The sequence below is a fragment of the Dermacentor albipictus genome, chromosome 5 (genome assembly GCF_038994185.2).
Source record: "Dermacentor albipictus isolate Rhodes 1998 colony chromosome 5, USDA_Dalb.pri_finalv2, whole genome shotgun sequence".
Classification (NCBI taxonomy): Eukaryota; Metazoa; Arthropoda; class Arachnida; order Ixodida; family Ixodidae; genus Dermacentor; species Dermacentor albipictus.
The window spans coordinates 124,760,602-124,783,783 of record NC_091825.1 but is presented as its reverse complement, the minus strand read 5'-3'; the positions used below and the strand labels follow the sequence as shown (position 1 = coordinate 124,783,783).

Sequence of the window (23,182 nt, the reverse complement as noted above, 5' to 3'; positions counted from 1 at the left end):
TTGGAACTGGTGGACTGGGCGGAAAAGGCCAAGCAGGCCCAGGGCCTTACTTGAGCCCTAACGCTCAGCCACGTCCCTCTTTACCCTTCCCCTTTCAATAAAGTTTATCACCACCACCAGCCGCGATGGTCCTGCTCTCACGTGACCACATCTTGCGTCATGACGTCACGACAGATGCAGCTCCTGGGAAACGAGACCGAAATCGGCTGGTACAAAAACTTTAGATAGTATTATAGTAAATTATTAAGAGTGGTCTGAGGCTTATTACCATCATTTTTTTCTAGGATTTCGAGATCGAATGCCTTCACAATAAAAAAATGACTTTCACCTACCGAAAAAGAAAGTGTAAAATATAAAGAGACCCCGACGAGTCTGACGTTGTGATCTTGAAATAGAACCTATGCCACGCGGCGTATATCGCAAAATGCTACAGGTTTCGGCATAGAGTTAGTAGAACAACTCTAGAGGAAAAGCTGGGCCGGAAAAGTGGGAACCTCTAGGGCGCCGCCCTGTTGCTACTGGTCAATGTGGCCAGCGCAATTACTATTGAAAGAGCTGAAAACAAGTACAGGTCACCTAATGCTTTGTCATCTAAAAACGCAAACCTGATGGCTTTATGAAGGTGGAACGTTATATTAAATTTACAGAAAGCGATCTCTAAGTCCATGACTTATGTAAATCACGATGTACGCATTCATGCAATAAAGGATGACACGAATTTCGGTTTCGAATCTGTTTTTTGGTTGCATAGTAGTTTCGTACAGTTTAGGTTTGACCAAGTTTGACATGCGATCGCGCGTCGACATCGGACGCTATGACACACTCGTTCGTGCCTTATGTGCCACCGAAGCCCCGAAGTGCTCTGGCATATACCTTCACATGTAAGTAAACGAATGTATCTCCTTGTTGAGAGTGTCACGCGAGTAGGCAGCTCTTGTGGTGCATCACAATCGTTTGAGAAGCGTCACATTAGTGCATTTTTATGCATGCGGAGCGGTGTTTTTATTTGCAGGTTTCCCTTCAGTAGGAAATTGCTGGACAGGCAGACCAGCGCACCGGAATTGTACTGGCGAAGCCACAAGCAACTGAAAGAATCTGTTTAATTGTTGCACTTTGAACAATCATGCTTCTACGAAGGCCACAGCAGAAAAACAGCCTGATGCCGAATATTTCTGTGCCACGAAGTAATCAAGAGGCGAGTGCCTATAATGCGGACGAAATCGAGTGCATCGAGACTTAGAACGACAGAAAGCTGAGCTAGTTGGTAAGGATTCATTATGCAAAACAGAGGTGAGGCGTGCAGACAGGACACAAGAGTAGAGAAGTGGGCGGCGCTTGTGTTGTTTGCTTGTAAATACTCTACTCTCGTGTCCTGTCTGCACGCCTCACCTCCGTTTTGCATAACGAGTGCATCAACCCACATATTGATTGCGTAGGCGTTTTATTAACTGTGTAATGTTTCCAACACTTCCTTGCATGCCATTTCATGTGGAATATATTTTCTGGTCACAAATGTGTGCAGCGAATCTATTTGCATGATCGACTCCGCGCCTGTGGGACCGTTCACTTGCACTTGATGCTGAGTCTTTTACATGTATCCATAAACTGCAGATATGCACATCAGGCCCCTGCGAGCATTTTCAAAATTCAATTATTTTAGACAACAGGCACATATGCAATACTGACATAATCCCGAATACCACACGTTTCCCTTTTATGCAGATATGCAATGGCAAGCCCTTCCATGTGTTCCAAAAGTAAAATTTAAGCTCTAAATTAAACAAGATATTTCTAGTCAGAAACAAGCAAAAATGGTGACTGCAGAGTATCAGAAGCCCAAGGTACAGAAATTGTGAGAAGTGTCGAATGATTTTAAGGAAAGAGTCGTATTTGAAAATGCAAGACTCTTTAGTGGAGGTCAAGCAAGTCAATATAGGTAGAATACTCTGCAAAATTATGCGAGTGAGGGGATGTCAAACAATGGGTCAGGAAATGCATTGTTTTTCTGCAAAACAAAAGCTGATTGCCATTACATAAGTCACTTTAGCATCATGATAAATTCAGAAATAAACCAAAAAACAAGACACGCAAAAATAAAAAAAAAACATTTAATGATGCTCTCTCCACACTGGGATAAATAAAAACAAACACATCACATCTAATGTGGACATATCAGATGCCTTGTGAAACACTAAAGGAACAATTCAGTTTCGAGCTATGGCACTTGCCACATAGATGTGGGGGGGCCTTGCACCAATAGTGATAGTTACCACTGCATTTAGAAATTGAAAGCATTCGTGCAGACAAGGATGATTCTTTCTATTCTTGGCTACCACTTCAAATGCCTCCACCAAGTGTTACAATGCTGCACGCAGCCATACTATCTCGCAGCAACACCTGCAGGTAAAAAGCAGAAGCAGTCAAAGTGCTGGTGTGTTCTGGACACTATGTTTGAAAACATTTAGGCAAGAAGAGTGCAAGAAGCAGACATAACTGCATTTATTTCCATAATTCCCCATTTAAATGGCCTTTTCTTTTTGCTTAGACAATGCCTACGCCTAGCCACAGCAGCTCCCTCATACAGACTCCGCAAGCCAAGAGGCCGTGGAGCCAAATGCAGGTAAGAGGCAATAAGCAATAGCACTGGTATTGACATTCATCTAATTTCTTTTTATTTCGTTTAGGCAGCCAGCACACCTCGAACAGCCACCTTGACTGCAGGTGTGTCACCCTAGTCGCCAAGGAAACATTTGAGGGAAAGTGACAGGCAATGTGAACAGCCACTTCTCCACTTCTCTCGGATGACTCCTACGCCTCGCCACGCCAGCACACTTGTGCACAAAGATGCCGCAGAGGCACGTGCAGGTCAGAGGCAAGAAGCAGTGGCACTGGTGTCGACTTTTACCCAATTTCTTTTTCTTACACTGAGGCAGCCAGCACACCTCGAACAGCCACCTTGACTGCGGGTGTGTCAGTAGATTCCTGTTGTACATATGCTCATAATAAACTTCAGTAAACTTGAACTTCATAATAAACTTGAAGGCAAATGGGACATTGATGCATTGTATTTTTTAACATTTATTGTACACATACAATACATGTTATACTTTGCAGTGCTACAGAGCGTATTTTGAAGCTTCCCCCTATATTTTGCACCTTTAATTACGTATGTGTTGTGTGGCCCTCAATGCAGTTCACGTTGTAGCAGCTGCTTTGTATCACACATTGGCTTAAGCTCGTGATATCCACATACTTCTCTCACATATACAAAGTAAAGTTCTATGTAGTCCTCAAGTGTTACAACAAAATATGAAAGTAAACAATCTGATCGTGGAATTGTGTTTATTACAGTGATTCCTATGACAGTTACTGACAAGTTGACAACTTGAACTGGTCAATCGGTCCATAGCCTCCTCTATTTTTCAAAAATAAAGGAGGCTATGATCCGTCATGGCAAGGAATTGTATGTATACATAAAAAAGGGGGTATGTGTGTGTGTGTTTGTAGTGGGGGTATAGGATTAGGGCGGTACGAAAAAATGTACCAACACCGTCCTCTAGACCCATTCCGTTAAGGTACCGTAACAAAGCGTATTATGCATAAAGTTCGTACAATGAACTCTGATATTACTACACACGCCAGGCGACGCGAGCTACATTTGTCATGAGGCATTCGCCCTCCATATTATTTTGGTTAATCTTGCTCCCTGCACCGAGGCAAAATAAAGATCATGGGCGCGGGTGCCTTTAAAGTATCTCGACCTTGCGAGGCACTGCTGCGCGTGCCAGGGGAGCTGTCCGTGCGAACACTCCCTGGCACACACCTGCCTCGGCGGCACCAACCTATGTAACGTTCTGCTTCGAGCTTTGATCCCCCCACTGTCCCTTGGGTGCCCTGCAGTTCCTGCACCGCCTGCTTTATTATAATCTCAGGCGCTCTCCTGAGACTTCCGTTTGTCGGTTACATGTGCCCTACAGCTGTGTCAGTACTTAAAATGAAAAAACCCGATCTATCGTCGCGACGATAGATCGCGAAAGCGGCTTTTGTAACATACCGCGCACGTGCGAAGAGAATTACGGAACACCAACGAGGAATCTGACCACAGCTTCGAGCTCGTAACCTCGTCGAGTGACACTCCTGCAACAGGCGTGACCGCTGAAAACCGCATACCGCCGGAAACTTCAACATGATCATCCCTCGGTTGCATAACTGCCACCTGTACGGCCAACATGGACCACACCCACACCTTCCCGCAACACAGAATAAAGAACCAACTTATAAAGCCCAAACACGGCGGCACGCACACATCACAACACCACAAGCGAGACGCCATGCTGCTATGGTTGCCGGATTAAAACTGACTACTGTCACCAAGTCTAGCAAGCGTCTCAGGAGCTGGCAACCTCGGCGCGTAGCAACATGGCGGCGCTCAATCGTTGTACATACTTTTTTAGCAACAGCCGGCGCGGAGGCTGTTTCGGTTGGTTTCGGTGACTTTGCCTTTGGCAGTCTGCAAACCATGACTACAACATGTCTGCTTCCACTGGAAAGTGCACATGCACCGATCCGCAGATCCGCGCAGTAGTTTAATGCGAAACTTGGTAATTACACCGGGGAAGCGATAGAATGCAAGTTGCGTTATAAGCTTTTCTTCTGTGTAAATTATAAACACTACCATGCTATTTATAAGACAGTTACAACCTTTCGCAAGGCTTGGAAAACAAGTTTTCGCTCCCGCTCGACACTTCAGGGAAGGTACGCATCGCCTTTTCGACCTCGACGTCGAATTCTACGCGGACTTCGCAAACCACGACCTTATCACGAAGAATCTTACAAGGAGGGGATGCGTCGCAGACTTAGACGAAATTAGGACGCTGTGGGAAGAGCTCAAGGTGAGACACAAAAACGAACAAATGCGGATCGACCTGATGCGTGCCATCGCCAGGCTGCCTAACATGACACACCCAGACGTGCTGGGAAGGGAAAGCGACGAACCAGTTGTCGTGGACGTTATTGGCGAAAAGCGGCAAATGGATTTTGTCCCCAGGCGGTTCGAATATCTCATGACAAGGATGGGCTTGCTTCAGGCAGATCCGAACTACAACGTCATGTGCGGCGAGCGGACGTACTTCTTCCGCGGGGACCTAGCCCGTATGGAACAAGCTCTCATTGATTTCACTGTCGACAAGCTATTGAAGAAAGGCTTCACTCCAGTGTACGTCCCGGACTTACTGCATCCCGCGCACTTGGAAGCCTGTGGCATGCTCACGACTGGACTGAGGAACCAGGTGTATCGCCTCAGGACTAACTGGGGAACCGAGGTGTGCCTCTCTGGCACAGCGGAGATGGGCTTGGCGAACATGTACCGCGACCAATGCTTAGAGATGTCTGACCTGCCCCAACGACTGATGGCGGTCAGCCGCTGTTATCGGGCTGAGATATCGTCGACGAAGGTGAGAGGTGGTTGATCAGGGGCAAGGACTGTAAACCACCCCAACTATCCCACTAAGTATTGCCAGTTTCAGGTTACGTAGTGGCTATTACCATGTTTTAATTTGTAGTGTCAAGCGCAAAGAACGAGCCTGATCTGTTTGCTTCTCGTACTCTCTCCGGAGCGCGGTATTTTTTTCTTTTTAAAAAATTGCTAACTATACACAACAGTGGTTTGCGTGTCACAGATGATAAGCGCGGCAATTCAGTTTGACTGTTTCTTGCTTTAGTATAGTAGCCTCGTTCTCAGTTTCCCGATTTACAGCGAGAGTTTATTTTATGTGGTTCTATAAAAAAAATTAAAAGGTATTGTTTGTTTCTTATCGGTTCTTATTTCTTCCAGCAAGAGAAAGGCATCTACCGGGTCCACCAGTTCAACAAGGTGGAAATGTTTGGTTTTGCTCCACCCGGCCAGAGTGCTGAACTGCGTAAGGAGTTTGTCGAGATCCAGAAGGAGATATGCCGAGACCTCAACCTCCACGTGCAACTTTCAGACATGCCCCCCATTGACCTTGGGCTGCCAGCATACCGTAAGCTAGATATGGAAGCTTGGATGCCAGGTAGCCGACGGTATGGTGAGATCAGCAGTGCTTCAGACTGCACTGATTACCAGAGCCGCAGGCTCGGCATCACTTGTCGAAAAACACTGGGGGAGGCGCCATCCTATGTGTTTACAACTAACGGCACGGCCTGTGCAGTTCCGAGGATGCTTACAGCTATTGTGGAGAACTACCAGCAGAAGGACAATTCCGTGGTCATCCCTGATGCATTGAGAAGGTATATGGATGATAAAGCACTTATGGAACCATGTGGCACGGAACGAATACCACGACCAGTGCCATTTTATTTTATGGAAAACAGGTAGCACTGAGGTCCCTATCTTTGCAGCAGTCATGTTGTTGACTTTTGTTTACTGCTTCAGATGGGTTCTTCGTGTGGTGTGTGTGCTTCTGAAAAAAAAAAAAAAAGACTGGTAGACAAAAGTCTATGGACAGTGCGTAAGCTTGTGGCAGAATCATTAAGAACAGGTGTCATCTTTTGTCAATCTGTACTCAACACTGTGCGTTCACACAAATAGTGTCAGACTTTATTCAGCTACATTACGTTGCTGAATGCTCCTTATTGAAACCAGTGTGGAAAGATCTAGCCACTTGACACTTGAATGCATGCGAGTCCTTGAGTGAAACAGCACATTCAACTCATGCTTTAACCAAATGTGGTATGCAGGGACCATTTGGAGGTTATGTCTGTATAGTTTCCAGTGGAGGTTGTTTTAAGTTCATGCAAGCACCTTGTGGGCAGTGTTATGATGTTGTGATTAAAAATTACTCAAATTGTTTATTTGGGCAACCTTCTTGTGTGCTTAATGGTGTCTGTAGCCACACAGTGTGCATCATGAAAAGTGTTGCCACTGAAATGGTAAAAGAAGGCACATAGAGTCATATTCAAAACCTATCCTATCTTATATGATGCTCATGATTCATCATAAGATGTAGACAAATTCGGCATCCAGCGTTTAAGCAGAAAATGTACATTAACTGAGCATGAAGGCATGCCAAATACAATGAGTAATAAACATGTGGCTACTGCACTTCTTCCGTCCAGTCATTACATCTCATTGGCACGCACGATCTCGTTTGTGTGGTTTCACATAGAAAGTGGACAGCTATGGTCGGCCACTGTACAGTGACCATAATAAGCAAAATTATAGGGTACTTCATCAGGTCCTGTCAGAAATTTTGGGCACATACTAGATGCTGCAGAGTGTTGTCCATGGAGCGTCTTATTGCAAAAATATTCAAAAGGGTTTACTAATAGTGGAGGTAATAAGCAAATTAAAATTTTACCCACCATGGTCGCTCAGTGGCTGTGGTGTTGGGCTGCTGAGCACGAGGTCGCGGGATCAAAACCCAGCCTCGGTGGCCACATTTCGATAGAGGCAAAACGCGAAAGCACCTGCGTGCTTAGATTTAGGTACACGTTAAAGAACCCCAGGTGGTCGAAATTTCTGGAGTCTTCTACTACTGCGTGCCTCATAATCAGAAAGTCGTTTTGGTACGTAAAACCCCATAATTTAATTAAAATTTGCACAGTGATGATGCAAGGAGTTTACCTACACAGCAGCAGCAGAGGCTATCTCCCATTTCCTTGAACAGCATCCTCAAGCAATATTCCTCGTCTTTTCTTCTTTATTGAAGGGTTCGCATGACATTTACATAGTACTTCACACCTGCCAACTCTTGAGATTATTTCATAAAGTTTATGAATTTGGGCTCGTTGTAGAATTTTACTAATGTTTTATCAATTAAAAGAAATCTGCCCACAAAAAAGTTTTTCTCATTAGTCTCTTACCATACCCTTAGAAGTCTTGTTTCAAGCTCATTAAGGTGTTGTGTGCATGACAGACAAACTTTAATGTTCTCAAGTTGGCAGGCATTCTACTTTAACAGGAAAAGACACGGGACAAGAAAGCAGAGGACACCAGATGTTAAAGAAGTAGATGATGTTAAAATACTATGTGAATCTGGGCCAACTAGCCCAAATATATATGTTGGTGATGTTTACATCCCACATTCTGCCTCCGTCTTTTTCTTTCTTCTGTTCTTGCTGTGCGAAGCACACTTATGGTGGCGGTTTTATGTGCTTTGCATTTCATGCAAATACCTGTGTTTACATTGTTGCTGGCTATTTGTGCATTGTAACCGAGACCTGTGATGTGATAGGCAAAACCAGCAAGATTATCTCTGCTGGCAAGGTGACTGGCTACTCTGAAGTTAAGGATTCACAGGCTTTCCTTTGAGTTTCTTGTTCTTTCCATGGGATACAATGCTGCAATATTTTGTAGACACTGTCGTCACTGCATGATCTATACATCGGGCTTGCTTACTTGCAGCGACCATACTTGGTGAGGGGTCCTCTAAAGGGCGCCTCACCAGGCCACATAGCAAATTTTGGTTATATGCTGGACATTGTTACACACCTTCTAAAGAGTGTTCTACTGCAAGAATTATTAAAATTAGTTCATTAATGGCAGAGATAGAAATATTTGAAGTGCCGCAAACCCGATTTCAGGAGGCAAGCATCACCGCTAACATAGACACTTTCTCCATTTTCCCCATCTAGCCTGTGCAAGCGAAATTCCTTCCCTGCATTCTCCAATACAGGAGCTGCAGCATCGTGTCACAAATACGTCATGGGCCCGTCTTCCTTTATTTATTTTTTTTGTCGGGTTTTTGCGAGTGGTGCACGTTTGGTGACAGCTCCGTGCGCGAGCTGCTGTGTTTGTCTTGTTCCTCGCCGCAGACAATTTTGCGCACTCTGCACAAGAAAATCCGATTATCAGTGCCACTGTCACAAGCACTGAGGCTGGCGCGAGAGGATAAAAGAGCGTGATCGCAGCACTGGTACCCGGTAGGAAATGACAAAGTTTCATTCCCTGCACGCAAGCGTGAGAACATCCACACGAAACGGAAGTACGCCTGTCTTGCTACGGTACGAAGTAAAACAAAAACATGCAGACATTCAGTTTGTATGTTTTATTATTTCTCTAATTGGTCTCAATACTGAAGTAACAGGTTAGACAAATAACTGAAGTTGCTTTGAATAATTCTCAAAGTCACTCTGAGCGATGTCTCAGCACTGCCATGTACGTAGGCGTACTTATGCAATTGACGTAGACTCTTCTGCTGGGGATGCGGTGCCCTCAAGGAGGGCAAATGGCGTTTGGTTTAAAATTTAAGCTCTTTCCGCAGCACGTAGGGATGTAATACTTGGTAGGCACGATTGTTTGTGCACATTGTATGCACTGTGCTTGTCGGCTTGAAATGGCCAGACCTGGTGAAGGGCCCCTCAAATCTGGTGCATTACAGAGGTCTGCAGGGTTTACCAAGGGGAGGGTGCTCTGTCAGTACACGTTTGTAAAGTTGACGTTCTGCAAAAATGTGGAGGAGTACTCGAGATATTAATAAGTTTTGTGTGAAAGCGAGTTTTAACTGGGCTATTGGAATGGGTGTACTACATGTATCACATGGTAGCCACTAAGCTATATATGCTAAACTGTCCATGCACTGCCAAAGAGCGCAGCTTGTAAGCAATGTCATGCTCGGTGCTAGCATGGCCACTCAATGGGGAAGTGCACCATTCCATCAAGTAGCCATGGAACTGGTACCATCTTACTTGCATTCCTTTATCTACTTCCTTGTGCAGGAAAGACAAAGGAAGCCTTGAAATGTAGCCGCAGCATTTGCCAATGCACAATACTAAAGGCACTGCTGCTCAAGTTAAAGATCGCTGTGTGGCCTGCTCTAAACTGTAAAAAGCGAGCGAATGTTAGTAAATGCATTGCACAACCGTTGCCAATTAGTAAATGTGGTGCCTTTTGTTTACTTCTGCGCTGCTTAGAATGGCTAAGGCATTCACTGCAAGAGTCCATTTCCGTGACGCAGGGCAAATGAGCTAACAAGGTTTGATTTCACCGCATTGTCAAATCGGATTTGATGACGTTGCTTAACCTTGTCCCTTGTGGTTAAGGTGCTCTCAGAAGACGTTACCTCGACTGTTTTCGGCAACCATACCTCAACGTCCTTGTTGACATTGAAGTCTAGTCTCGTCCCTCATTTCACAACTTCTGACATACATGTGTCGCATAGTTGAATGTTGCCTATACAAAATTTTTGGCTGCACCCATTTTCAAATCAATGTTATTTGTCATGATAAATGGATAAACAATGGAACAAGGTTTTAAAATGAGCCAGCATGAGGGTTGTACATCTTAGTTTTGACGTATCTGTTGAGCAGGTGTCGTCATGGGATCAGTGGCAATACTGACAATGTAATTTTTGCATTAGTATATGATATGTCACCAGAAGATGACAACAATGAAGTGCGCATGCGAAGGCACTGGTGGTTTTAGACACGAGCGTGCATCACGGAACGAAAGCCTCACCAGTGCTGGCTCCTGCGCCTAAACTACTGTGTGCTAATATGAACCTGTTTCCTTGAGTTAATGAATCGTCGACAGCCAACCACAGCTGTAGAGACATAACACTTGGCGACGAGGAAAACTCTGGACTCGCTGGCACTTCACCGACGTCAAGGCTTAACATGGCGACATCCGACTTTGGTTGGCTACTCGAATTCAGTGGCAGCTCTGGCTCCTGGAGATCCTGGAATGGGAGTGAGTGAGTGAGAAAACTTTATTTCGAATTGGAACGATTCGCGTCCAGTGAGTTAGTGGGCTGGGGCACCCGCTGAGGTTACGGCCAAGAGTTCTTGCTTCTCGGCGGCTCCCTTGGCCCGCTGCACAGCCCAGAGTTGGTCTTTCAGGTTCAAGCTAAGCAGTGCAGCCCGCCATCGCGCGCGGAGGCTGTCAATGGAAACTTTGCTCTCATTGTCCTGTATTAGTCCCTGGCATTCCCATAACGTGTTCTAGCATGGCTCTGGTGTCACACACTTTGCATCTATCTGTTGTATATATGTCTGGATAGATAGCATGCATTAGTATCGGACTCTCGTGGCAAATCCTTGGATTTTGAGGTCGGCTCAGGTACAGCCTGCTTTTTTATCGGTGAGGTCACATTCAAAGCCACACGGACACATGACCCACTACGGCTTCAGACGAACGTCATCATCCTGCGCAGCATTCGGATTGGGCAACGCCTGTCGGTACTCATTCAAAAGAAGAACGGCTCATTACGAATATGCGGCGACTACCATTGTACAGTGAATCGGGTATCGAAGAAGGCAGATTACCCACTTCCCACAACAGATGAGGTCCTCAGGCACTTGAGGGGCAGCAAGGTCTTCAGCACTATGGATTTAGTACAGTCTTACCAGCAACTTCATGTGGCACCACAGACATCAGATATTGACCCACAAAATGCTGAAAGGGCTCTACAAGGTCAAACGGTTGCCTTTTGGAATCTCTGCAGCACCAGCCATTTTTCCACAGTTCATGGAGACTATGCTTTCTGGCATTGCAGGCATTTGTGCATACTTAGATGATGTGATCATCAGTAGAAAGGACACCACGGTATGCGCCATCAGATTGAAAGAAGTCCTCAAGAGGCTGCACATGTACAATCTGTGCCTTGGAAAAGACAAGTGCCATTTTTTAGTGAGACACGTATCTTTTCTAGGATGCCGAATTGACCAAACAGGAGTTCACACCTGCGGAGAGAAAGTTCAAGCTATTTCTGAGGCTCCCACACCAGATTGCAAGCAAGTGCTGCAGTCATTTCTAGGAATGCTGGCTTTCTACAACAGATTCTTGAAGAGCAGGGCAACTATTGCCAGCTATCTCTGCCAGCTCCTTCAGCGGGATGCCATGTAGAGATGGGAAACTCAGCATCAAGAAGGGTTTGACGAACTTAAGACATTGCTTCTCAGTCAGACCGTACTGGCACACTATGACGAATGGAAGGAGCTTCTTGTCTCATGCGACGCTTCACCATAGGAGCTGTTTTGTCTCAACATGATGATAAGAATAGAGAAGCACCGATCGCATTTGTATCTAGGACTTTTGGGCCGGCAGAACGAAACTATGCACAGTTGCATAGAGGCCTTGCTGTAGTGTTCACAGCTCATAAGTTCGACAAATATGTTGCGGGAATAAAGGTAACTTTTGTCACTGACCATCACCCACTGCTTCGTATACTGGGCCCGGTGAAACCAACGGCTCAAGTCCTCTCACAACGAATGACCAGATGGTGTATCAAGAGTCCTGAGTGTGACTACAACATTGTCTACAGGCATGGCAAGAACCATCAAAACGTAGATGCATTGAGCCGATTGCCATTACCAGAATGCACTGACGAGCCATGGCTACCTGGCGACGTGCTATTGTTTGAAGCGTTGTCGAGATCACCGTTTACAGCCACAGAGATAGCACGTTTGACAAGACAATATCCTGCAAAGGCTGTACAAGCCAGTGCATGATGGCACAGTAAAGAAACTCACTGGAGATGACTTCACTCCTTACCGACAAAGAGCGACTGCACTGGCAGTTCCTCGTGACTGCCTCACGATTGGGTCACGGGTGATTATACCAAGCTCAGCGCTCTCTCACGTTCTGGAACTTCTACATGCTGGTCACCGAGAAATGGTAGCCATAAAGGAGTGCGCAAGAAGCTATGTATGGTGGCCCGGAGTCGACAAGGTTATCGAAGAAACGGTACGACATTGCTGTAAATGCCAGTCAATGCAGAAGAGTCCACGCAAAGTTACTATTCCCGCCTGGGACTGTCCCCAGACATTGTGGAACACAGTGCACATTGATTTCGTGGGGCCACTACACGAACGCACCTACTTAGTTGTGGACACATACACAAGGTGGGTGGAAGTCCGTCATGTGACACAACCAACATCCACAGTTGTCATCGATGTACTAAGTCTCTTAGCTACTTTCGGCATTCTCCAAAAACTCATCTTCGACAATGGAAGAGCCTTTATTTCTAGCAAGATAAAGCAGTTCTGTGGCATGAAATGGCATACATGCCATCACATCATCAGTGTATCACCCTGCAACAAATGGCGAGGCGGAATGCTGTGTGGCAGAACTGAAGAGAGTGCTCCTGACGGACACAAAGTGGTCCTTACAGTGTCGACTTGTGAGGTTTCTGTATCAGCAACACACGACGGTTCACACAGTTATAGGAATGACACTTGCAAAAATGATGTTTTGCGACGACACCTGTGAGAGCGATGAGAACCTTTGTGTCGCCTTGACCTACTCAGGCCGGAGACATGAACAGATCCACGAGTGCCAGGAGACACTGAAGCAATCACGTCACTTCTCAGTAGGAGAAAAAAATGCTTATCCATCAGTTTTTTAAAAAGGCCAGACTAGATTGAAGGTGAAATACTGCATCCTAGCTTATAAAAAGCATTCTCGGAAAAGTTCGGCGTCACCTCATCCACATAAAAAGAACTAGTCAGACTAGGCAAGCAAACCAAGCGTCGATGGAGTGGAGCATAGCAGACGAATTATTGGATGCAATGCCAAAAGAAACAAGTTCTGCTGCTCCTCTGGTAGCAGACTCACTCAATACGCAAGGCACCACTTCCTCTCATCACCTCTCGACCTCAACTTCATGAGCAGGAATCACCCGGCAACAGCAGCCACCAGACTGCTATGGAGATTTCGTCTAAGGGAGGAACAACTGATATGTCGCCAGAAGATGGATGGATGAAAAACTTTATTAGGGTCCTTTAGGGCGCGCACTAGCGTGCAGCGGGCCGCTCCCACGTCGGGACAGAGAGGCCGAGTCTCTCCGCCGCGTCGCGGGCCCGTTGGACAGCCCATAACTGTTCTTCGAGGTTGGGGCTGTGTAGGACCGCATCCCAACGTGAAGAAGTGTTGTTTTTATCGCTGTGTAACGCGGGACATCGCCAGAGCATGTGAGGTAAATTCGCTAAATCATTGCATAGTGCACATGCATTTGTTGTCTGAATTTCGGGGTACACCTTGTGAAGAAGTAGGCGGTTTGGGTAAGCCCCCGTCTGTAGAAGCCTTAGTGTCAAAGCTTGAGGTCTATTGAGTTTGCAATGTGGGAGGGGGTAGATCCTCCGAGCCAAATAAAAGTGCTTAGTAATTTCGGTGTAGGAGGAAGGAGAGTCCCGATTGTCAGCAGCCCCAGCGTCACGCTGCCTGGTAGCTCCGCGGTTGATGATCCCTCGCGCTGCTCCGTGTGCCGACTCGTTGAGGTTGGGCGGGGCCCCCTCGATCTGTCCCATGTGGGCTGGAAACCAGATCAATGTGTGTGGCTTGATCTCCTTGCTTCCTAGTATCCTTAGGGCCAGCTTGGATATGGTCCCTTTGGCAAATGCCCTAACAGCTGATATGGAGTCACTGTAGATTGATGTCCTCTTGTCGTCCAATAAGGCCATCGCTATTGCAGCCTGCTCTGCGATCTCGGAGGACGTCGTCCGAATCGAGATTGCGTTTGTTATTTGCCTTTCGTGATCTACGCTAACTACAGCGAAGGCCTGTCCGTCGGCGTAGCGCGCTGCGTCTACGAAACTGTTCTCCGAAGCCCGTTCACGAGCCTTTTCCAGGAGAGCCTTCGCGCGCGCCCGACATCTTTCCACGTTGTGCTCTGGATGGACGTTTCGTGGGATCGGGGCGACAATGATGCGGTCCCGCTGCTCTCGAGGGATGCTGCAGAATTTTGTTTTGATTACTGTGGGGGGGAACGCCCAGCTCCTGTAAGATGTGTCTTCCAGCTTGTGTGGTAGATAGCCTGACGAACTGGGCCCTCTCCTGTGCTTCCGCTATTTCCTCTAGCGTGTTATGCATGCCAAGTTGAAGTAAGCGTTCCGTGTGAGTGTATATGGGGAGGCCGAGAGCTCTCTTGATTGCCTTCCTGATTAATGCAAAGATTCTTATCCTGCAAAGATCGGAGCAGGATAAGCTCGCCAGAAGATGACCATAATGAAATGTGCGTGCGAAGGCACTGACGGTTTTGGGCATGAGTGCGTTTCACGGAACGAATGCCTCACCAGTGCTGACTCCTGCGCTTGAACTACTGTCTGCTACTATGTACCTGTTTCCTTGAGTTACTAAATTGTCGGCAGCCAACCACTGCTGTAAGGACGTAACAGTATACTTTGATATGGAAGGTTTGAGTGGATGTCTACACGACACAGGCTGGCAATGATGCAGGTGCACACAATGATGTGTGGTTTTATTATAAAACGAAATTAACACTGTACAGTTCTTGTCACAGCATGCTACTGCAACCCCAACATCTCCTTCACTTCCTCAGCTTCCTGCTGAAGAACATCGCTGGCATACTTCTCAAGGAGCTCCATCTTTTTTCTTCGCACCAGCGCCTCTTCAACCTGCATGAAATCGGGCCTTTTGTAGACATGAACGTATAGAATGGACAACAAACAATCACGCTGACAGACCTTGAACCTTGACTGTTCTATGCATTACTTGTGCAAATGACCACACTGTGGCAAAATTTTTGCCAGAACGGCCACCTACTAAATTCCAAGTTGCTTAGGAAAGGCCCTGCATGGTAAAGTGGCTCGAATCTAAGCATCTGCCTGGGTGACTCGTTGCCAACGTATGACGGTCGGCTGTTCAAGTGGTGTATTGTAACGGACACTTGGTCAGGCTCGCTCACGTGTGATTCACAGTAAAGGTGTGTTGATGGCGGCACGACGCATATCCATACTGGCTGGTTTATTTCCTCGCTGCGCCCATTTCTATGTTATCCTGAATTATCCTTGTTGCATCAAAGTGCGCAACAAGCACTTCGATGCGCATGAAGTGCATCTTAGCCAAGGGACGCCAGCTTTTCAGTTTATCAAAGACCATACCATGGCACGAGCTACCTCCAACATTCATCTCCAAAAATAAACTAACATAAGTACACTTTCGTACATGCCATGTTGCCTTGGGGAAACAAATCGGTTTGTTCCCACTATTCACGATCTCGGGAGACTCGGATGTACGGAGTCTTCAGATAAGCTTCAGATAGGTTCATTCTATATTTCAAATTATCGGTGTATCGAACTATTGCGAGATCTGCTGTGATATATCCGGGATCTACTGCAACACCACAGGGATACACTTGTGTCAATGACAAAAAGAAGTGGGAAAGGAACAGAATCGTTATGCTACTTTGATCCATGTGTTACATCTGCAATCAATGATAGCTCACCTCTTTCTGTGAAGGCACTGGGACATGAGCAATAAATCTGGCTTGTTCCTCGGCACTCTCTGTGGCAGGCTCGTCATCCATTTCCTCGTCACTCTAAATAGATATGCAAAAAACAAGTAACAAAAGCGTAAGCCCTTCATGACTACTGTGACATGCTGTTCCTAGGGGTGCGCAATTTTTCGAATATGAATCAAATAGTCTTTGCTATTCAATTCATATTTGACTTGAGAATTCACTACTGAAAATTTTTAATTTACGTTTCGTCTGACTATTACAAGGAAAAAAAATAACAGTTCCTCGCAGTCTATCGGGAGAAAGACTGATGTATGTGGGGCTTGGGTGAATGATTCCGCGTAGCTCAGGACAGGCACAGTTGCTGCGCAGACGATCCAGTTCCTCAACGAACGCATAGAGGTCACTTACGCAAAATAGTTGCCAGCTAATAAGTAAGCATGCCTTGCCTTGGGTAGCCTACGAAATTGCTCTCTATTTAGACAAAGCAATTTTTTCATTTGGCTGTTACCATGTTTGGATTCCTTAAAAATTATGCACTGTGCTGTAGTACTGCCCTTTGCTCAATCAGGGACCACCACCCTCTACTACATGCATCTGGTGATGTGCTGTTTCTTTTTTGCTTATTACTGGCATTATCACTGCGCACTATCATTGGCATTATCATTGAGATATGATCATACTTTCCTTTGTTCTCCACTGACAAGACATGCAGTTGTTAATAGCATTACATGCACCAAAATATGTAAAGAAGCATTTCGTTGCCGAGCCAACTCCACAAAACTTTTCATTTTAATTGTTTAGGAATTGGGAGTATTCAATATTTGAAGGTTCCTTTACTCGAATAGTATTCATATTCAATCTGCTTAAAATATCTTTTGCTACTCGAACACCACTAGCTGTTCCTGTAACAATAATGCCTTGGAGATAATCGGGCTGTGTGAAGCAGCTCAAAACTGATACAAGTGTTAAAAATGAAGGAAACAATTTGCCGTGTGAACTGCAACACACACATTGAAATATCTGTTCTGCTGGCTTTGCATGTTTCAATCCCCTTAGTTGTCATGGGATAGTATCCATTCTCAAGTAGCCAGCTATCCTTGGCATGCCAACTCACTCAGAATGTAATATATAATGGAAGAAAGCACCACTTTCAAATATCAACTACTCCTTATGCCGATAGAACTGCTTGGTATGGCACACAACATGAAGTTTTCTATGTACCTGTAATGCAATTGCATTACTAATCAGTGTTAACACATAGTCTTAGTCAAAAGTATACAGGCTACATTGCCTGTGACTGCGAGGCTGACAACAGGCTGTTTAATGGAGTTCCCATGGTATAGCACAAGTTCCAATGCCCTGGGGAATTCAGAAAACTTTTGCACTCGCCATCCAGAGTCTGATATGGAAGCACCACGAGGATTGCACCACACAGTTGAAAGACGAATGTAAAAGCACAGAGTAGCCAGTATACATTGACAAAGGCTGTACCTCTTGTAGGGTATGTTGAAAGAACCAAATTGATAAAAAGCAGTTTCAGATATACCTCTGGCTCTACAGCATAGATGTCCTCTTCATCTTTCGCACTACTAGCAGTGGCTTTGTCACCTTCAGTGGCAGACTTCACTCCTTTCTTCTGTGCTTTCCACTGGCGGACGGCCTTGGCTATGGCTACCTTCTCTTGTTCCTGCTCCAGGGGCACCAAGACACCATCATCGTCGTCTCGGTAACCGTAGTAGTCTGCATCTATGTCCCGCATGATTTCTGCTCTCGTACGTCTTGGGGGAGGTGGCGCTGCAACACATAAATTATATATTTAGAATTGTGTATGTCTTTGCTATTAGGGTAGTTGGAGAAGTATGGGAGTGGCCTTTGCCCTGCAGTGGGCATAACCAGGCTGATGATGATGTAAGAGGATGCACGTTCTTAATGTCATTCCAGATTGTAATGGTAATTAAGTTACTAGCAATGGTATTATTCAGTTTTATGAACAGTACTAGCAATGGACAGCACTGTATGATATGAAGCGTACAACAGTATAACTAATAGAGCTGCTGAACTGTACTTTTTTCTAAGTTCTGGTTCAACTGCTACTTACGTTCTTGTTCAAACAGCTCCCGAACTCCTGGAAGGTCTTTTGCAGCACCAAAGTATCTGAATCACGGAAAATAACCACAAAAGTATTCAGTATAATGCCAATATCCATACTCAGCTTCTGTTAACTAGCAACACTTTTGCAAACAATGCAGCACCACTAAGCTCCCTATTTCACCGACGTGCAATTGACCCTAGACACGATGACTGTGTGTGTCTTCACTTCAGCATGTCCTACTCGCAAATTTTTGACTGTTTGCAATCACATTTCTACTTGAGAGGGCGGTTAGAGAGGGGGGAGAACAAGTTGAGTGTTGGCTCAGAATTATTGTGAATTAGCATTACCTTGGAAACTTAAATGTAAATCACTGGAACTCTCGTGCCTCAGCCATTCTGCAAACAGGTCAACTGATTTGTTTTACCCAAAGATTTGTAGGTACTTTCTGTCCGTAATTTAAAGCAGCTGACGATTCACTGTTTACAATCTAATCTTGTTAACAAGAAAATTGCATCAGGCAAAAGAATGCCTTTGTTATATTCAATATTTGTTGTAAGATTATGTTCATAGCATGCATACTAGCATGCTATGAACATAATCTTACAACAAATATCATTGAGAAACATTTTACATTTATTGTGTTAGCTCTGATAATATGCTGTATTTGTATTTGCTATACTGAGGCTCAAGCGTACCGACACATTAACATTTGTCAAGCGCAATTGAGAGAAAGATGCTGTTTTGCGATGCAAGAGGTGCAGCTCTGTTCTCACCGTTAAGGCATTTTTCTTTTCACTATTTTCTTCCACAAAGGCTGGTGGCAAACTAGCGCCACAACTGCAATGTGTGGAATGGTGACAATGTTTGTGTGCACATTTCTCTTGGTGGCAAAACATCAAGCACTGATAGCACCGTAATGAATCCACCTCTACTTTACATTCCATGTACTCTTTTTAACACAGCCAATGACATGCACAGCAAAAGCCAGTGGTAAAAGTGCCTTAGGCTGAAACACAGGCGACACTCACTTATAGCCTCGATTTCCAGGCACCTCTCTACCTTCTTGATCGAGCATCTTCGGACCAACTTTCTGGAATGAACATGCGAGCAAAAACACACTGTGAGCATTCCTGGCAGCTTCCTAGTTCATCACTCACAATTCAATCACTCAATCAATCCAATACATATCAGGCTGGTGCCAATTTTACACACTGATCTAGAGTTTAATGGCACCCAGTATTCGATTGTTGTGGGAAAGAGTATTGCTTCCAAATGCATATATGTGAATCTTAATGCGACTCGCTACATATTGCAATTAGGAAAAAAATGGAAGTTGCCGGACATTACTGCTGGGCGCGTAATTGTACAAAAGTACTGTGTGAATTAGTGACCTATGCTGCCTGTCTCACTGGTTATTGTTCAATCTTTGATATCAGACATTATTGATATGCTTGTATACATGAAAACAATAACAGAGAGGAGAAAGACAAAAAAAGAGCAAGCTGGCAACTGCCTGCCTACTTTAGAAGAAAAAGGTACATTGAGAAAGAGTAGTGAATGAACAATAGGAGAGAATTAAAAAAGAAAGATGAGGACACTGAATGAGGCATGCATCAGCATCACACGATGCAGCACTCAATGCTTGGCAGATGCTCCACAAGTTCGCACAAAACTATGCTGCATCATTGGCCAGAATGCTTTGAATGTAATTGGAAGCACTATAAATCAAGCACTTCAAAAACGGAAGAAAGGCTCTGTGAGCTTTCTCACGTCTAGACTCTGAAGTAGACCGATAATGCAAGTGGCCCGTGACCAAGTTCTCGCACTTACGGCATAATCAGGACCTCCGAGCTCTTTGATCCGGTCCTCCCAGTGCCCTTTTTCTCGAAGCAACTTGTTAATCTCGTCATTGAGATCTCGAATACGAAACTCTCCCAGGCCAGCTGTCAAACAAAATGAACAGGCAGGTTAATGTATGTGACAGTGAGTCAAAACCAATTTAGTGAGCAATTTTATAGCTGTAGAGAACACACACACTATGCTCCATTGTCAAAGATGAAATGTGTCAATTATAAAGAAATAGATATATGTTTACTTCCACTGTAAATAGTAAGAGGATTCAAAAGGAGCTCTACAGTGTTTTGCAATATTTGCGCCAGTGAAAATAACACTACATAAGTGGATCAGAATGCAACATGTACATTAATATGAGTTCTAAGGAAAAAATCCAGATATCATCGTCATTCAATACAAAATACTGTGATAGGCATGTAAAATACAAATATGTGCAAGAAACCATGAACGAGATCATTATAATGATAATTTTCAACATTTGCTTGGGTGAAGCTCTACAGTTTGCAAGAAAACAATAAACAGTACAGCTTATTATGCTATGACAATTATATACTTGCCTCATGACAAGTGTTTATGCCCTGCTGCCTACAAAAGCTTACACACAAACGTCCCCATAAACTGCACAAGAAAAGAAAGCACCTGCCAATCTGACTCAATGATAAAGTTCACTTTTCTTTTCGGTTCCTGTATTTCTTTTCGGTTCCTGTATCATAGGCTGGGACACTTCGTAACAATGATACGCTGCTGTCTGCAACCTTCTGAACAGAAAAGTCAAGGAAAGCTACAGCATAAAGGGAATTATGCTGTATGCTGAACATGACATAAGCATTACAAACACTGCAATTTTGTAGTGGCATTACAACTCTCGATGTGGAGGCCACAAATGAGCCAAAAGCATGCTTTGGTATGCCATAGCTGACATGGCATGTACAGTCGACCAAAAAAGTTTACGGACGAAGAGACCTGACAAAAAGCGGAATATCTCCGCAGCCTCGAAATGCAGCCTGGTATTCACATTTCCAGCCTTTACTGGTATATGCGAACAACATTGTGATGTACGGTTTTACTGGCTACTTTTAAAGGCTGCTCGTATATTTAGCATTTTCTGAGACCCCGTGGTCCGTAAACATTTTTGGTCGACTGTACATGATTTAACTAACACTTGCATAGTCACTTAGCGACATGAGGCTGTATTTGCTCTTTGTGTGAAATAGTCATCCCCTACAGCTCGGAAGCTTGCGATACTGTAGCCCTCGCAATTGGAATGTTTTGGGGAGTAGATAGAAAATTTGTCCATGATAGCACTACTATTGTACTAAATAAAGCTCTAACTGGTTTGAACCATTATCGCTTACATATGTCACCTTCTTCACCACTTCAAGGAAAAAAATAAAAAATCGCTGCCCAAGCACTTCGTACATATGGTTAACCACCGAACCTGAAACGTGTGACCCCAATGTTTATCACTGGGTTAATCCCGATGGTTCATTAAACGAAGGCTGGGTATCCGAGGCTGCTAACGAGACTGCCGGATCCTGAGTATGCAGTTGCTGCTTGAGCTCGGCTGCATGAGCCTGTTATTGTGCCCGGGCTGCAGCATCAGCATGGCGTAGGCAAGGTTGTTCCCACTTCTGCTTGCAACATTGCTGAACGCAAGCCACCTGCTTCTAAGGGGTACGTATGACACATGGCCTACCCATTCTGGAGCCAGAAACTGCTATGCGTGCGCTCGGCTGAAAGGGAGAGCAAAAAAATTATGGGGTTTTATGTGCCAAAACCACTTTCTGATTATGAAGCATGCCGTAGTGGAGGACTCCAGAAATTTCGACCACCTGGTGTTCTTTAACGTGCACCTAAATTTAAGCACACGGGTGTGAAAGGGAGAGCAACGACATCACTACTGGCACGGCTAATCCCAACACTACCTACATAGCACAAGGCCTTTTGACTCTGATCCATGACAGCATGTTACCTGGCCCGACTGCCATAGAATCATGCTCCCGACTAGGCAACAGTGATTTTGACGTCACTGCTTTCATCAAGCCAGCCTTGTCAATGGAAATTTCGGGCTAGGTAGCGAGGCATCATGGATCGGAGTAAACAGGCCTTCTGCTATCTAGGTGGTGTTCGCTAATCGTGCAACTCTCTTTCTTTCTTTCTTTTTTTTTTACGCATACGCATGGGGTTGCGCCGGAGGAGTTTTCGGAGCACAGGGAACCGACAGACGGACGGACAAATCGGCTAGGCATATACAGCTTCGCGGTAAAATTCCGCCTGCAAACGTACAAGCAAAGCCTGACGGACTATGTCAAGAGTTCACTTGCCGTTCTGTATCTGGGCGACTTTCTTCGCGATCTCGCGAATAACCTGCATCCTCCATTTCTCGCATTTCCTCAGGTTGTGACAATTGGATGCGAGGAAAGGTCGTCTTTCCTGGACACCCTTGCCTTGTTCGGCCAACTGAGCGGCTCTCCAGCGAGCCAGCGTCGTCCTAGAAAAAAGGAGAAATAAGACGCTCATTTGAAGTCGCATGCGAAAAAGAAGTGCGCTGTGAGGGAAAAGATACAATCTAGCCACTACTTACATGGCCTTTTCAGCATTTCTCGCCTAGAACAGTGCGTAAGAGAAAACATCGTGCATTAGCAACAAGGCGACGTTTGAACGAGGCAAACGGTACGTACACGAGACTTCAAGAAATGTTTAATCGGGAACAAATGTCGCTTACCATTGTGACAAAGTATGACGGAAGCTCAAGAATGCAGATGAGGATTGCGATGTAATTACACTTCTCCAGGTGTAACAACGGGTGACGGCGCAGTAAGCACGTCGTAAACAACACGATTCGCCTGCTTGACCGATGCGCCTTCACGACTTCGGCTGCTTTGGCTGGATGCTTGACCTGGCCGTGACTTGTTTCTAGCTCTGTTGTAAAGATGGTAAACTTGTTGTGAACTACACGTTATCAAAAAGTTATAATATAAACAAATAACTTAATTTTAGTGCTGTTTTGTAATTGATAGTGTTCTGCGAGTGCACTTTGTAGTTACTGTAAGAATGCGAA

General features: G+C 45.1%; 2 protein-coding genes and 1 long non-coding RNA gene across 3 annotated transcripts; 2 read left to right on the top strand and 1 right to left on the bottom strand.

Moving 5' to 3' along the window:
• Positions 1-1,621: 1,621 nt before the first annotated feature.
• On the top strand, positions 1,622-3,052 carry LOC135913965 (uncharacterized). Its single transcript, XR_010568178.2, has 2 exons — positions 1,622-2,620; positions 2,685-3,052. It is a non-coding gene; the product is annotated as an uncharacterized lncRNA (long non-coding RNA).
• Positions 3,053-4,494: 1,442 nt separating this feature from the next.
• On the top strand, positions 4,495-6,831 carry SerRS-m (Seryl-tRNA synthetase, mitochondrial). Its single transcript, XM_065446675.2, has 2 exons — positions 4,495-5,453; positions 5,834-6,831. Exons 1-2 carry the CDS (start codon positions 4,677-4,679, stop codon positions 6,353-6,355), a joined length of 1,299 nt encoding a protein of 432 aa, XP_065302747.1. The 5' UTR covers positions 4,495-4,676; the 3' UTR covers positions 6,356-6,831.
• Positions 6,832-15,146: 8,315 nt separating this feature from the next.
• Positions 15,147-23,062, bottom strand: LOC135913924 (pre-mRNA-splicing factor ISY1 homolog). Its single transcript, XM_065446615.1, has 9 exons — positions 22,847-23,062; positions 22,706-22,728; positions 22,446-22,612; positions 20,098-20,210; positions 19,296-19,357; positions 18,274-18,329; positions 17,722-17,969; positions 16,161-16,253; positions 15,147-15,330 (listed from the first exon to the last, which is right to left on the bottom strand). The coding sequence occupies exons 1-9, from the start codon at positions 22,847-22,849 to the stop codon at positions 15,220-15,222; spliced, it is 876 nt and encodes a 291-aa protein (XP_065302687.1). The 5' UTR covers positions 22,850-23,062; the 3' UTR covers positions 15,147-15,219.
• Between the last annotated feature and the right edge of the window lie 120 nt (positions 23,063-23,182).